The sequence below is a fragment of the Juglans regia genome, chromosome 7, assembly GCF_001411555.2.
Source record: "Juglans regia cultivar Chandler chromosome 7, Walnut 2.0, whole genome shotgun sequence".
Classification (NCBI taxonomy): Eukaryota; Viridiplantae; Streptophyta; class Magnoliopsida; order Fagales; family Juglandaceae; genus Juglans; species Juglans regia.
Window position 1 is genome coordinate 43,613,329 of NC_049907.1, and position 13,385 is coordinate 43,626,713.

The following is a 13,385-nucleotide window of genomic DNA, read 5'->3' on the forward strand; positions in this document are numbered from 1 at the left end:
TACTCACCTGCTCAGACAAGTTTATACGCACAACTTTATGTCCAGAAAATTTGCCCAAGGCAACAATCAAACTCGTTTTCCCAACACCTGGACTCCCTTCCAGTAGAACTGGAAAGGATAGATATATTTGGAACATCAAAAAGAAGAACACCAATGGGGTAGAATTTTAGAAATTTTGGAAATTATTGAAGATAGACCACAAACAATGGAAGGAAGATACCAGGCTTTGGAAGCTGCATAGCCCTCAGCACCCGATAGGCATTTCTGCAGGTTGTTGGTGCTAAAAACTCAAATCCCCCAACCTCACACCTTTCACAACCTATAGGCACAACATTGTTTTTGATAGGTAAGATAAATTTTATTGAAACATGTAAAAAGGCGTTGCACAAGTACACAGGTAGTATACAAAAGAAAACACCTAATTGCAGTCTAAAAATTAGAAAATGATACAAGAAAGTCATGAAAGCACAACATGTAAGTCAAAATATGTATAGACACAACATGTAAGTCATTGACAACAAATTAGAGGTTTTGTTACTTTCTAAAAGTCAAGCAACCATAATTACAACAGAATTTTTACTTTAGTCACAGTCGAAAGCATCTTTTTTTTAATAGGGCAATCTTATTCAAAGTGCAAAGAAGCACAACCCAAGTACACCATTATACATACAATAGGAAACGCCCAACTGGCGGAAATGAAAGCATCTGAACTCAATTAAAAATTGTTTAACGTTCATGAACAAACAATATATCATTTTTAAGTTCTATTGCAACATTAAAATATCACAAAAAAATCACATACAGTCACCTTTTTCAATGTAGAATGGATTGATGCCAAAGATATTGTCACATTGCATACTATCACTGCACGAAATATCTGCAGTCATTCCAAGATGACCCCAACCATAATTTTCCATTCTTGAAAGGTTTGTGTGCATAGAATCAGCAGTTTCCACCTATTGCATCAGAAATAGCAAGCAGTCTTAATCAGTCACCATATAACATATTTGTAGTGAAATGAAGTGAAACATATTGTTGATTTTCCAAAATAAAAAAATATTTTATTGATCGTAGGAATAGGTAAAAGCCCAATTACACGGGTCATGAGCAATGCCTAGGAGGGATGTTCTAGTGATACAAGAAATTCAAGAATGGTCATGCCATTAAAATCAATTACAATCGACCATTGGAACAATGTGTTAAAAAAAGAAAGTTTTGAGTTCATCCAATGACCGCTCATAATCTTCGAAGCTTCGCTCGTTCCTCTCCATCCAAAGACACCACCATATGCAGATCAGAATCATCTTCCAAATTGTGGCAATCTGAGAAGTGCCTTGGAGACCTCTCCATGAAGCTAAGAGGTCGATCACCCTTCTTTGGCATCACCAAAGCTACACCCACCCTAGCAAAAAAGTCATTCCACAAATTCATGGAAATCTCACAATGTATTAGTAGATGATCGATGGATTCTCCACTCTTTTTACATAAACAACACCAATCCAATACTATGAGTCGGCATTTCCTTAGGTTGTCAGTAGTGAGAATATTCCCCAAAGAAGCTATCCATACAAAAAAGGATGCCTTTAAGGGGGCCTTTGTCTTCCAAATGCTCTTCCACGGGAATGAATTTACATTACGCTTACAGATGGATTGGTAGGAGCAGTATACTGTGAACTTCCTGTTTGCTAAGGGGCACCAAAAAAGCTTGTCTTCCCCCCTCCCCCCAATAGGGACAGAATAGACTAGGTTGTAAAATTCAGAGAGTGCTTCAACTTCCCAATCATGGACAGCTATAAGGAATGTGACATTCCATTGCGGAGTAGCGTTAGATTGGTCAAGGAGGTCCGCAATCGAGGCTTCCTTCATTCTTGCTATACCAAAGAAGTCTGGATAGGCTTCCTTAAGTGCCCTGTCATCGTACCATATGTCATGCCAGAATTTGATTCGGGACTCGTCACCTACCTCAAGACAGGTAAAACTAGAAAATTTAGTTCATCCATGCCTAATGTGCTTTCAAAGCCCCACCCCATAGGATCCACTCACCTCATGCGAGCACCAATCTCCCCATGCTCTACCATACTTTGAGTATAAAATTGTTCCCCACAAAGCTCCATGTTCTATGGGATATCTCCATAAACATTTGCCCAACAATGCCTTATTAAAAAGCTGCAAATTTCGGATACCCAAACTACCTTCGGAAATTGGGGAACAAATGTTGACCCATTTTACCAGATGAAATTTGAACACGTCATTCATCCTACCAAGGTTCCCATTGGAAATCCAGTTGTATTAAGTACATCCACTTCCAACTAGTGAGTTTCTGCTCCAAACTTTACATGGTGTACAAGAAAAGATCCCCAATGACAACTCCACATTGAGAATTAAGACGAGTAACAAAATCCATCCACACACAGGAGTTGAGATCTAATAAAGGACACCGCACCCACTCAAAAGTTAGGATCTATTCATCCACATATATCAAAACAATTTCAAAAGTTGTGACGTATCTTTTAGTCCACAATCACCAAGACTAGCATAAAGAGCAACACTGTAACATGATGGCAGTTAGCACCATTGCAAGTAACTTCTCTACCCCTTAATAAAAGACTCCTAGGTGCTTTTCCTCACATTCTAGTGTGTATTTTTCACACTTCTTATTCTACCAGTAGACAAGCCACAAAAAACATAAATATAATGTTCCCAGAGCATAAGGATTATGATTTCGAGTTTGTTAATTTTAGTTTTAATTTTTTTTTTCTTTAATTTTGTAGGGCTGTTTTATGATCTTAAGTGTTAGGCAATTATTTAGGGCCTCAAATTAAGGAGTAGCAAGGCCCTATTTTAATAGGTTCACCCATAAGGAATCCAACCTGTATTTCTTTATTAAAAAAAGGATTTCTGCTTTTGACTAATCCGACAGCCCTTTTTTAGGGATAACTGCTAAAATTTAAGTCATTTTCCTAAAAGAGCAATGGCGTACTTCATCGTGTGGATCTTATCATCCCGAGTCAAATTGATGTGACACATTTTAAGTAACTTCACAAGTCAACCACATAAGTAGAAAACCACTTAAAATGTGACACATCAACTAGTGTGACAAGATAATAAATTTAGGATGAAAAACAACATTTCTCTTCCGAAAAAAACTTGCGGTCAGCTTTTCCTAGCAATTCTTGGAGCTATTTCCAAAATTTCTCTAAGGTAACCAAGTCCTACAAAAAATCTAACATCCATATCTGCCAGCAGCTTTCATAAAGAGACCAAGAAAACCAAGAAATCTCTGCATTAGAGATGCTGTTTTGTTTCCTAAATATATTTCCACCAATAAAGTTGTTGCTCTTTGCATTAAAGACCAGGATTAATGTTTTAGTTTCTTTTTATAAGTCATAATGAAATGGTACATTATTAAATTTCATTAATGAAGTTTGCTTAGGTGTTAATCTTTGCACAAGGGTATCATCCTATCCCTAACAGTAAGAGGGCCTTACAGAAACACCATGTAGTTTGAGCAGCAATAGAAACGAAGAATTTAGAAATAAAGAAAAGATTAATTAAAACGGGACACGTGACACGGTTTAAGCATAACAATATTGTTTTCCCGACTACTCCCGAGGGTGCACAAGCCCTCAAGAAGGAGTTTCCCGCAATTGCACATCGGGTAATTCAAGAGGAAAATCCCCCAATCTGATGGCCCCTAGAAATTGTTTGCACCCAAGGGGCTTTGAACCTTAGACTTGGGGGGAGCATACCCCTAAGCCTAAGGCCTTTACCACTTGAGTCAACCCCTAGGGGTTTGATAACTAGAAGTAATAGACCAAAGAGCTAGAAGAAAACACACCTGTAGTTTTTCCAAAAGAAACGATAAGCATCTCTCCCTTAACTCTCCAGCATCTCTTTTAGAAATACCAGACCCTGAGAAAAACATGTAAAAGAGTGAGTGACATCAGAGAAAAGGACTCACCACTTTGTAATGGGAACAATTTTTTTTTAATACCTTAAAAAAGTACAAAAACATACTATTCTAACTGTTTTATGCCGGACTTCTAGATGAAATAGGTGAAACTACAAGGACACGTATTGCTTTCACAAGGAAAGAATATACCTAAACTCAGTCCATCAAGCAAAACAAGAAATGCCCCATGAAGGAATGCATATTCAGGCCCCAAACTCCTCTCAGTCATGTTAATAAAAGCAACCCAAGAGAGAAGATCTCTAACAGTAAGCATTCGCCCTGGTTGCAACTGGTTGAACCACTGTAGCACAAAGAATATGAAACATGGAGTTAATATGAGAGACTTATAATTGTTTCATGGGCAGCAACCAATAGAAAGTTGCCTATAGCAGTTCCAGATACTAGAGCCACTGATCAGCCAAAAGCCCCAAGCCAAAAAAAAATGAGAGAGAGACAGAGAAGGATAGACAATAAATGGCAAAAACCAAAGAATAAAGCATTCTTTGAGAAACTCTACCCACGATGTTTAGAACTCCCTTAATCCTTCCAACTAGAAGACCGAAAAAAACTCTATGAAGCAATATGAGACTATTACATCTGAGGCCAAAATACAGAGAATCAATCAGTATCGAGAGGCAACAGACAGACAGGAAGGCCAAATGGATGTTGATAAAGGTAATACTAAGTATTTGACAGAAGAATACTAAGTATATCGGATGCCATTTATATTGAATAAAGGGAGGAATACTAAAAAGTGACGGGCTGCCCTCATGGTAGCTTTCCAAGTGTCAGAGGATAATTTGTAAGAATTCTCAAAAGTATTTTCTAAAATTGACAAAATGGATACAGGATAACACAAGTGAACTAGGCATTAACACTGTCAAATCACCATCTCAATTGAAAAATCCTGACAATGAAAAGATGAAGCAATAAAGCAGAAATGACAAGTTGGAAAAGAACATACTTCCCAAAAACTTAGCATAGCATCCACAATGTGTGAGTTTTTAGGGTTGGAAATCCTGCACAGACAAATCTCATGATAAGCCAACCAAGAAAGTGCTGATTAACCTCCTTTCATATAAGCAGTTACTTCATACTTAACATACCTCTGCAGAGCAATACTTCTGAGCTCATTCAGCTCACCAACAGGGGGAACCCATATCTCTGTAAACCGATTACGAAGAGCCGGTGATAGTTCCTTCTTACCATAATCACCGCCTGGGTTCATCGTGGCAAGAACAAAAAATTTTGGATGGGCAGTAATTTTCTCCAAAACAGACCCTCCTTTCTCAGCCAAAGACTAGCAGGAAAAAGTGATCACTGTGAATATACACTAGATAGAAGATGCATAGTTGGCAAAGGTCCAAAGATATAACACAATGTGATATGTAACCAGATATCAGTGCACAAGACGTGATAAGGCATGAAATGCCAAGTAGGATAAGAAATTTTGTTTTGTTTATATATATATATAGATCATAGAACCACATGGCAATTTAAACCAAGTCAAGAACAAGCCATTTATGCAAAATTTCGTTATTTCCTTAAAAAGAAAATTGAGAAACAAAATGGAATCAAATAAACCTGCTCATTCTTTCCAAAATTATGACAGCTGCGACACCATCAAATTATTTAACATTACAAAGGGAAATGTTGTTATGGCAACATTTCAATCCTAAAATTCCTAGTCCCCCCATTCCACAAAAAATAAAACAAAGGACGAGGGAAGAAACTACATTGTTATGTTTACCGTCAATACACCTAAACCAGTAAGGGAACTAAATTGTAGGACCATACCACCAAAAATTTCAGAAGAAAGATCAGTCATATTAATTTACATAGAAGTACGACAACTCCTATCTGCTTAAAATAATATCAGATTCAGAATCTCAAATTGTACTGACCGCTAGCAGTCATGGCAATTCCCTGTGTAATCAATGGAAGATGAAACTTTCTTGTGGAGTTTTTAAGATTTGACTTTGCAAATTAAAGAAGAAATTAAACATCAGTCATTAACCATACTGTGAAGAAGGAAAATAGTGCTATAATCCCATGATCACACAGAAATCAAACATTTAAAAACTAATGCAACAAAACAGATTTGAGCCACAAACAGAATTCAGTTTCAGAAAAGTAACCACTCACTAGTTTTCTTTCTGGCTCCAAGACACTGTTCAATCTTTCAAGTACGCTATCATCAGCCAAGGAAATTTCATCCACAAGAAATAAATCACCATGCTTCATTGCTTGTACAAGGGGTCCATCTTGCCACATAAATATGGTCTGCCACTTCTGATGCAGCTCAGAGAGTTCTGCTATTAATTTCTCTAGAATACCGATGTCTTGTTTTGTGATATCAGCACATGAGACTAGACCTTGTTTGTAATGAGTAATCATTTTACCCAGATGATCAAGAGTCGAAGATGCTTGACTAATATCTGAAGAAATGGTCTAGAGCAGATGAAATATATAAGAAGAACATTACACAAATGCAATAGAATAAACAATAAAATATTTAGAAAATCCATACTTACAAAGTCCTGGGGATAGCGGATAAAAGCCTCCGACATCATCACTTGTTCAATTTTTTCTTTAAATTTTGCGATAAGTCTTGATCTTCCTCTAATAGGATAAAACCCCTATGGCACAATTCATGAGTTGTTACTTAAAAGAAAATTAAACACTTCCAAAAGATTTTCAGAAGACATTGTAGCAGGAAGAGTAAGCAAAAGGCCTCAAATAAACAATAAAAGACACCAACCCCTAGAAAATCAGATGTCTCTGTGTACTGATGGCAGTTTAATATGTGCAATTTCAAGTCCAAAGCAATACTCAGTAATTGACAGACGGTAGTCTTCCCACCCCCAGTTTCACCGACAAGAAGTACAGGCTCACGCAATTCATAGCAACGCTTAACAAGAAAGTATAGTCTCCACATACTTTTAGTCCAGACGACACTGCATTGGACAGGGATCATTAGTCAAAACAAAAAAAAAAAAAAATTGTAAGGTAAATCACAAGCTACCAGCACCAGAAAAAAGGCAGGAGAAGTCTTGAGGCACAGCTCATACTTTTGGAGACTCCCTGAAACTCCTGCACCATCGCAAGGGTTGAAAGAAGGGTTCCCACCAACTCCATCCTGAATAAAAAGAACAATTTGAGAATAGTATATTCCCTTAGATTTTAAGTAAGAAATCATAATTAAAAGGCACAAGCGGCATTAACCCAAATAAAGATGTTCACTATCTAGCGTTACTATGATTCAAGATTATAAAAAACAGGTTAAGGAATATAGCATGCTGATACCTCATACTATCAAAATAGGCCCCAGAAATGCAAAAAATAACGTTAAGACCAATTTACTATCATCTACATTCCGAACTACATGCAGTTGCAACTGCCCACCCACACGATACCTGCTTGTACAAGTCATCTTTGACAAGTTTAGCCCTGAGCTGTCTCTCCAAAACTTCTTGGACAACACGCTTCTCGTCCTCATCCCGCAACCTTTCTGCCAGTAGATAATAACCATCCTTAGCTAAATCCTCATAAGAACTCCCAAATGCCTTGAAACGATTAGCCCAACGGAGCAAATCTCGTGGAGTTATAAACCCATGCTTTCCTGCAAATATTTTGCTACTCTGCCTAAGCAATTGCAACTCCTTCATAACTCCAACAATTTTCTTAGAGTAACTTTCTGGTACTACACATCTCTTTTCTAATATTTCGCTCAACTCGTTCTCTGGTATTTCATCCACATGTAACTCAATAAAACGATTGCGAAATGCACGAGAAAGAATTTTACGCCCACCATAGAAAGTAGGTGGATTTTGAGTGGCGAAAAGCATGAAATCTGGATGCGCTCGTATAGTTTCCTGCAGTTCAGGAACAAAAAGCTCTCTGTTGTCATCTAGCAATCTGTTCAGTGCTTCAAGCACCTCAGTTGGGGCCAAGTTAAGCTCATCCAAAACTATCCAATAACCATCACGAACAGCCTTAACCAACACACCCTCATGAAATACAAGTTTTCCACTAGCATCAGTTACGTAGGAACCTAAATATTCCTGTAAATCAGTGTGTTCATGATTATTGATACGTACAAATGCATGACCAGTTACTGCAGCAAGATACTGAATAAGGCTAGTTTTCCCGCTCGACGTAGGTCCCTGTAGGAGAACAGGATACCTTTTAATCATAATAGCACGTGCCAAGTTTCTAAGATGCTCTCTGACACTTTTAGTTAGAACATAGTTCTCCAGAAAATTATCAGACTTGGAGTTCCCTTTAAATGTTAAGTAATCATCAAAAGGTACATGTGGAGGCATATTTCCTCCCAACAAATATGACAATATCATTTTATTCATTATCTCAGCACTGGGTCCGTCCAACAGAGTAAGAAAAAACATACAGAACCCATCATATATTGCCTTTCGAAACCCAAACTTCCTTTCTGCTTTCCTCGTATATTCTAATGAACGGTAGAGAGACCTCAAACTGTATTGTGGTTTCTGATTAGCCCCATCTTGCAGCCTCTCTTCCGAGTCCTTTTTGGCTGCTTTATAAAAGCGCACAATTTTATTCACTAATTCTCGATTACTTTTGCTGTCGTCCATAAACTGATTAATAAATAGAGTCAGATCTTCATCATCCAACACATCATCGACAAAGTACTCTGTAAATCTACTTCTTAAAGTGAAGGGCAAATCCCGCTTCCCAGCATCAGTTGCAGGATTCATACATGCAAATATACGAAAGTTAGGATGTCGGTGTATATAATTAACATCTCCTCTTTCAGCTAAACAGAGTGATCCATTCTCCCCTTCAAGAACGCCACTAACTCTCTGCAAAGTCTCTGGAGGTGCCAAATTCACCTCATCAAGCAAAATCCACTCACCATTTCTCAGTGCAGTTACAAAAGCTCCTTCAACGAATGAAAACAGCATGCCTGATGAAGCACCAATATGCCCACGGGCAGTTTCAAGCTTGAAAGAGAAATTGTCCCAAGCTTTAAAACTTTCTTCATCCAAAGGTTTCTTGCGCTTTTTACCAGACCCAGATCTTCCCTCGTGAACCAACTTTCGAAAAGAATCAACGCCTTTTTGAAACCCCGCTAGTAACATTTTCCAATTCTTATCAGTAAGATGCTTCTGTAAATGGGCAAGAAAGTCAACATTGACCTGAAAATCAGCATACAACAGCACAAGTCATCTCCAGACTGTAAAACTCAGCACAAGCAAGCATGGGAAACTTTTTAAAGAAAGGAAACCTTCATGGAGAATGTCTTGGAGAAAAGATCTTCAAACTCCTTATAGAGGGGAAAGCATATGAACTGTGCATCCATAGGCTTAAATCCCCCTAATAGATCGGCAACATCACTTTGCTGACTTAAGTTCTGCAACAGAACAACAATTCATATTCAGTCAACATAGCCTGTATGAGGTGTATTGTTTACAAACAATAAATCAGTGAGATAGAAAATATACCAAAACAGTAAGTTTCTGAGTGAGTTTCATGGCCAGATACTGCACAAGTGTAGTCTTCCCTGTACCAGTTTCACCAACCAAGAGAACAGGTTCATTGCACTTAACAGAGCAAGCTATCCTCTCAAGTAAATGCAGAGAACTCCGAATCTCAGCAAAAGGTTTCTTTTGGTATGGTAACTGCAAAATTCAAATGGAAACATTAAATGCAAAAGCTAAGCTCAATATAAAATAGATAAAATGTCAAAATGTCTTTCACTTACAACTCTTTGTGTGCGTTGAAGATAAACTCGACCAACTCTCAAGTCTGTGTGCAATTCCTGCAGTTCATATCCAACCATGAGATACTGATGTGCCAACTAATCAAAAATACAAAGTTCATCACAGTCAACCACAAAAATAACCTGAATCACAGGCTTATTTTGAGGATATAAAGTCTCTGCTACTGAAGTTGGCACTGCCCACAACTTTGCAATGTCTTTCATGATAATCACCCTATTTTCAGCTGAAGTTGAAAAGGCCGCAAATATATCAACAGCCTGAGAACACAGGAAAATGTTTCAGTTTTTTCATATAGATAATAAAAGAAAATGATAGAGAAGAAGCCAGAGACAAAGAATGTGCCAGACTTCTTGATAAATGCAAAGACCCTCATAAGCTGACAAACAATCCCCACTGAAGCTGAAGCCTAAATCTGAGATTCGCTTGCACCATTTAAGAAGATCCCTGCCATTAAGAATCAAATGAAGCAATTATAATCGTACAATGAAGATAAATTTTTTAGGGAAAAAAAAAAAAGCAAGTAGAACGGCATTGGTTACCTTAATGAGAACCTGCTGCGATAGCTAACGGAAGCAGAGTTTCTGGTGCCAAAGCCCGCCAGTTGATGTACAGGGGAAATGTTAACATTTTCAAAGGTTTCTGTGAGAGAAATCAACCAATGTATATGTAAGAGTATATAAAAGCTATTAACTCACAACATGTATAACCCACCTATGAGTTTCTCAGAAATTGGCTCCAGATTTGGATACCAAGCTTTTATTATATCTAGCAAGTCTTCATTACATGGAGGCATAATGATCACTTTCCTCCAAAAAGCACCAAGTTTTCCACCTGTGACCAAAGAAAGGAACTCTATAACCAATACGAACTGTACTGATTCTTTTGGTACTTCTTAAGTAAGCTCTATTAAAATTAGAATACCGAGAGAGAGAGGGCAAAAAAAAAGTTAAAAGGAAAGCAACAGGCAGGGCTGGCTAGATTTCTTTGCCATCCCCACTCTCAAATAGTCATTTCCATCCCCACTCCAGACTTGAGAGACGGCCATACATTTAATGCTACACACCATCCCTTTTATCATCATCCTCCCACCATCCCATGATGTGGCATTTAATGATTGGAAACTATTTATTATGTTCCACTTGTGGCCCAATCATTTCATGTCACATCAAGGAATGTTGAAAGGATGATGGTAAAGAGGATGATAAATAGAATTTTTCATACATTTAACCCTATCCACCCACATAAAGAACTCTTCATTTTCCATCCCTCACTTACATCACCTCATTCGATAAAGCAAAAGGTTTAGAGAAATAATAATAACCTAAAAGGGACTGAGAGGACAAAACCAAAGATTATCAACAAGCAATTATCTCTTCAAATCATGAGTGAAGTATCAGATCTATACGCTGGGACTTGGTAAGTAATCTTCACAATAAGAATTAAAGCAGCTATGGTGGCAGTTCTAGAAAGGCCAGTCAAAACATAGTACAGCAAGACATGGATATGAGAAGCAGTGAAGAACTGAAAACCCTATGGGTATCATATAACAATTTTAAAAAAAATAAAAAATAAAAAAGATTTTTGATATTAGCCCTCAACCCACAAGCTCAAATATGTTTTGCAATGGGAATCTCCTCTCTTTCCAAACCATGTACCCACCACTGCTATCAAAGGCATCAATATGAATTTCAGTAAAAAAAAAAATACACAGAATTAAAAAATAATAATGCCTCGACAGATACGGTAATTTGCCAAGATGTACACAAAGACAGGAACTGCGAATTGTGACACAAACCTTCTGCACCATGTGATATATCAAGTTTCGAAGTTGAAATTGTGGAAAATAGTCGAGACGTTTCTGCTACCGTTATCTCCTGCAAATGTGAGAAATGCTTCAATTTTGAGGCATTACAAATGTTTCTAGGTTCAATGAAACCAAAAATCAGAGTAGATTACTCTTTATGAGTAGAAGATATCCGGTAACCACCACATCAGCAATGGACTAGAAAAAAAAAATAATGCCCAACAACCCAAAGTATGGAAAATTCAACCAGGATTGTGAATCAAAAAAAGTGAAAAGCTATGAAGCAATAAACAAAAGTAAAAAATCCGATTTTTCTTTTACAAGTAACAAATGACAAGGTGATTATTAAAAAGCATATAGTTCTTAAAAGCCTATCATTATCAGCAGCCAGCAGGGGTTACGGGCAAAAGAAAAAAAAAATACCTCTTGCATAAAATCTCAAGTTACATATATATAGTATAAACCTCAAAGTTTCAAAGTGAGCAGAAACCTTCATATTAATTTATCCAGATAGATCTTTCTCTTATAAAATCTAAATTTACATATATGTAGTATAAGCCTCAAGAGTTTCAAGGTGAGCTGCTGAAACCTTCATCTTATTTTATCCAGATAGATCTTTCCCTTTTAAAAGCTAGAAGGCAAAGGGGGAGACAACAGGTTAGAACAGTCAATTGGGAAAGCCTAACAGAGAGGCCTTGGCAAGCCCACAAATAGTCTGACACATGGGGTTCCACAAACACCCCCTCAAGATAGACCCAACCATAGCATTTCTCAAGAGAACACCTGTAGATATCCACTCCAACCCTGTGCAATAAGCTTATCATAAAAGGTGCAAGCCTGTCTTGGCACTGCCTGACAGCACCTTCAGTAACATCCAGGTAGAGAGTGCCACTCTTCTCTGCTCTTTACCCTTTCAGGTTATTAAAACAAATTAGGAGAAAAGCTTTGAAAAAAACACAAAATCTCACTTAACACTACCACAATTTTTTTTATATAAGTACGAAGAATTTATCAATCCACATAATTAGGCAAAGCCCAAGTACACAAGAAGTACACAAGAGAAAAACCTAATTACAAGCTCCACATAATTAGGCAAAGCTCAAGTACACAGGGAGTATACAAGAGAAAAACCTAATTACAAGCTAAGTGCTGTGAAAAACAGCATAAAACTCATTAAAGCTAGTCCCATTCAATACAATAGCCGAAGCCCAAAGTATCAGTGTATGGAAGAAAAAATCTCTAAACCCTCCCATTGAACATTCCCTATTATCAAAACAATGACCATTCCTCTCATTCCAAGTACACCACATTAGACATAAAGGCACATCTTCCAAACAGCCACAATTTTACGATTGCCCCGAATTCCTCTCCAACATAACAATAAATCTACCACTCTCCTAGGCAGTACCCATGCAATACCAAGCCTAGTAAAAATTCCATCCCATAAGTCTTAACCACATCACAATGAGGAAGGTGGTCTGCCGATTCTCCATTTCTTTTACACATAAAACACCAATCTATTATAATAATGCCCCACTTTCTCAGCTTATCGATAGTCAAGATTTTCCCATGGGAAGCCAGACAACCAAAGAAAGCAGTCTTGAGAGGAACTTTGCTTCTCCAAATGCTCTTCCAAGGGAAATCAATAGAAGAATGGGTCGACATAACATTATAACAGTATCTGACCGAATAATTCTTATCCCCCAAATGAATCCAAAGCAACCTATCCTCCCCTCCAGCCTTTAAATTCAGTGCATATAACACACTATAAAATTCAGTAATATCCCCCCACCTCCCAATCCTGAAGAGCTCTAATAAACCTCACAGACCACTAAAGAAAACTAGTAGAAATGTCCATATAATCAGA

The 13,385-nt window shown here is 37.6% G+C and overlaps 1 protein-coding gene across 1 annotated transcript in view; it reads right to left on the reverse strand.

Annotated features, from left to right (window-relative positions):
• LOC109002003 (midasin) overlaps positions 1 to 13,385 on the reverse strand; it is a 67,051-nt gene that overhangs the window by 38,069 nt on the left and 15,597 nt on the right. Inside the window, exons 9-28 of the mRNA XM_018979557.2 lie at positions 11,510 to 11,588; positions 10,426 to 10,545; positions 10,254 to 10,353; positions 10,062 to 10,158; positions 9,837 to 9,971; positions 9,696 to 9,752; positions 9,436 to 9,612; positions 9,219 to 9,344; positions 7,369 to 9,129; positions 7,024 to 7,091; positions 6,714 to 6,909; positions 6,487 to 6,591; positions 6,098 to 6,403; positions 5,059 to 5,252; positions 4,917 to 4,971; positions 4,103 to 4,253; positions 3,839 to 3,912; positions 809 to 956; positions 221 to 319; positions 8 to 108 (exon numbers count right to left, since the gene is read on the reverse strand). Coding sequence (XP_018835102.1) covers positions 8 to 108; positions 221 to 319; positions 809 to 956; positions 3,839 to 3,912; positions 4,103 to 4,253; positions 4,917 to 4,971; positions 5,059 to 5,252; positions 6,098 to 6,403; positions 6,487 to 6,591; positions 6,714 to 6,909; positions 7,024 to 7,091; positions 7,369 to 9,129; positions 9,219 to 9,344; positions 9,436 to 9,612; positions 9,696 to 9,752; positions 9,837 to 9,971; positions 10,062 to 10,158; positions 10,254 to 10,353; positions 10,426 to 10,545; positions 11,510 to 11,588 — 4,149 coding nt within the window. The remainder of the gene's footprint in view (positions 1 to 7; positions 109 to 220; positions 320 to 808; positions 957 to 3,838; positions 3,913 to 4,102; positions 4,254 to 4,916; positions 4,972 to 5,058; positions 5,253 to 6,097; positions 6,404 to 6,486; positions 6,592 to 6,713; positions 6,910 to 7,023; positions 7,092 to 7,368; positions 9,130 to 9,218; positions 9,345 to 9,435; positions 9,613 to 9,695; positions 9,753 to 9,836; positions 9,972 to 10,061; positions 10,159 to 10,253; positions 10,354 to 10,425; positions 10,546 to 11,509; positions 11,589 to 13,385) is intronic.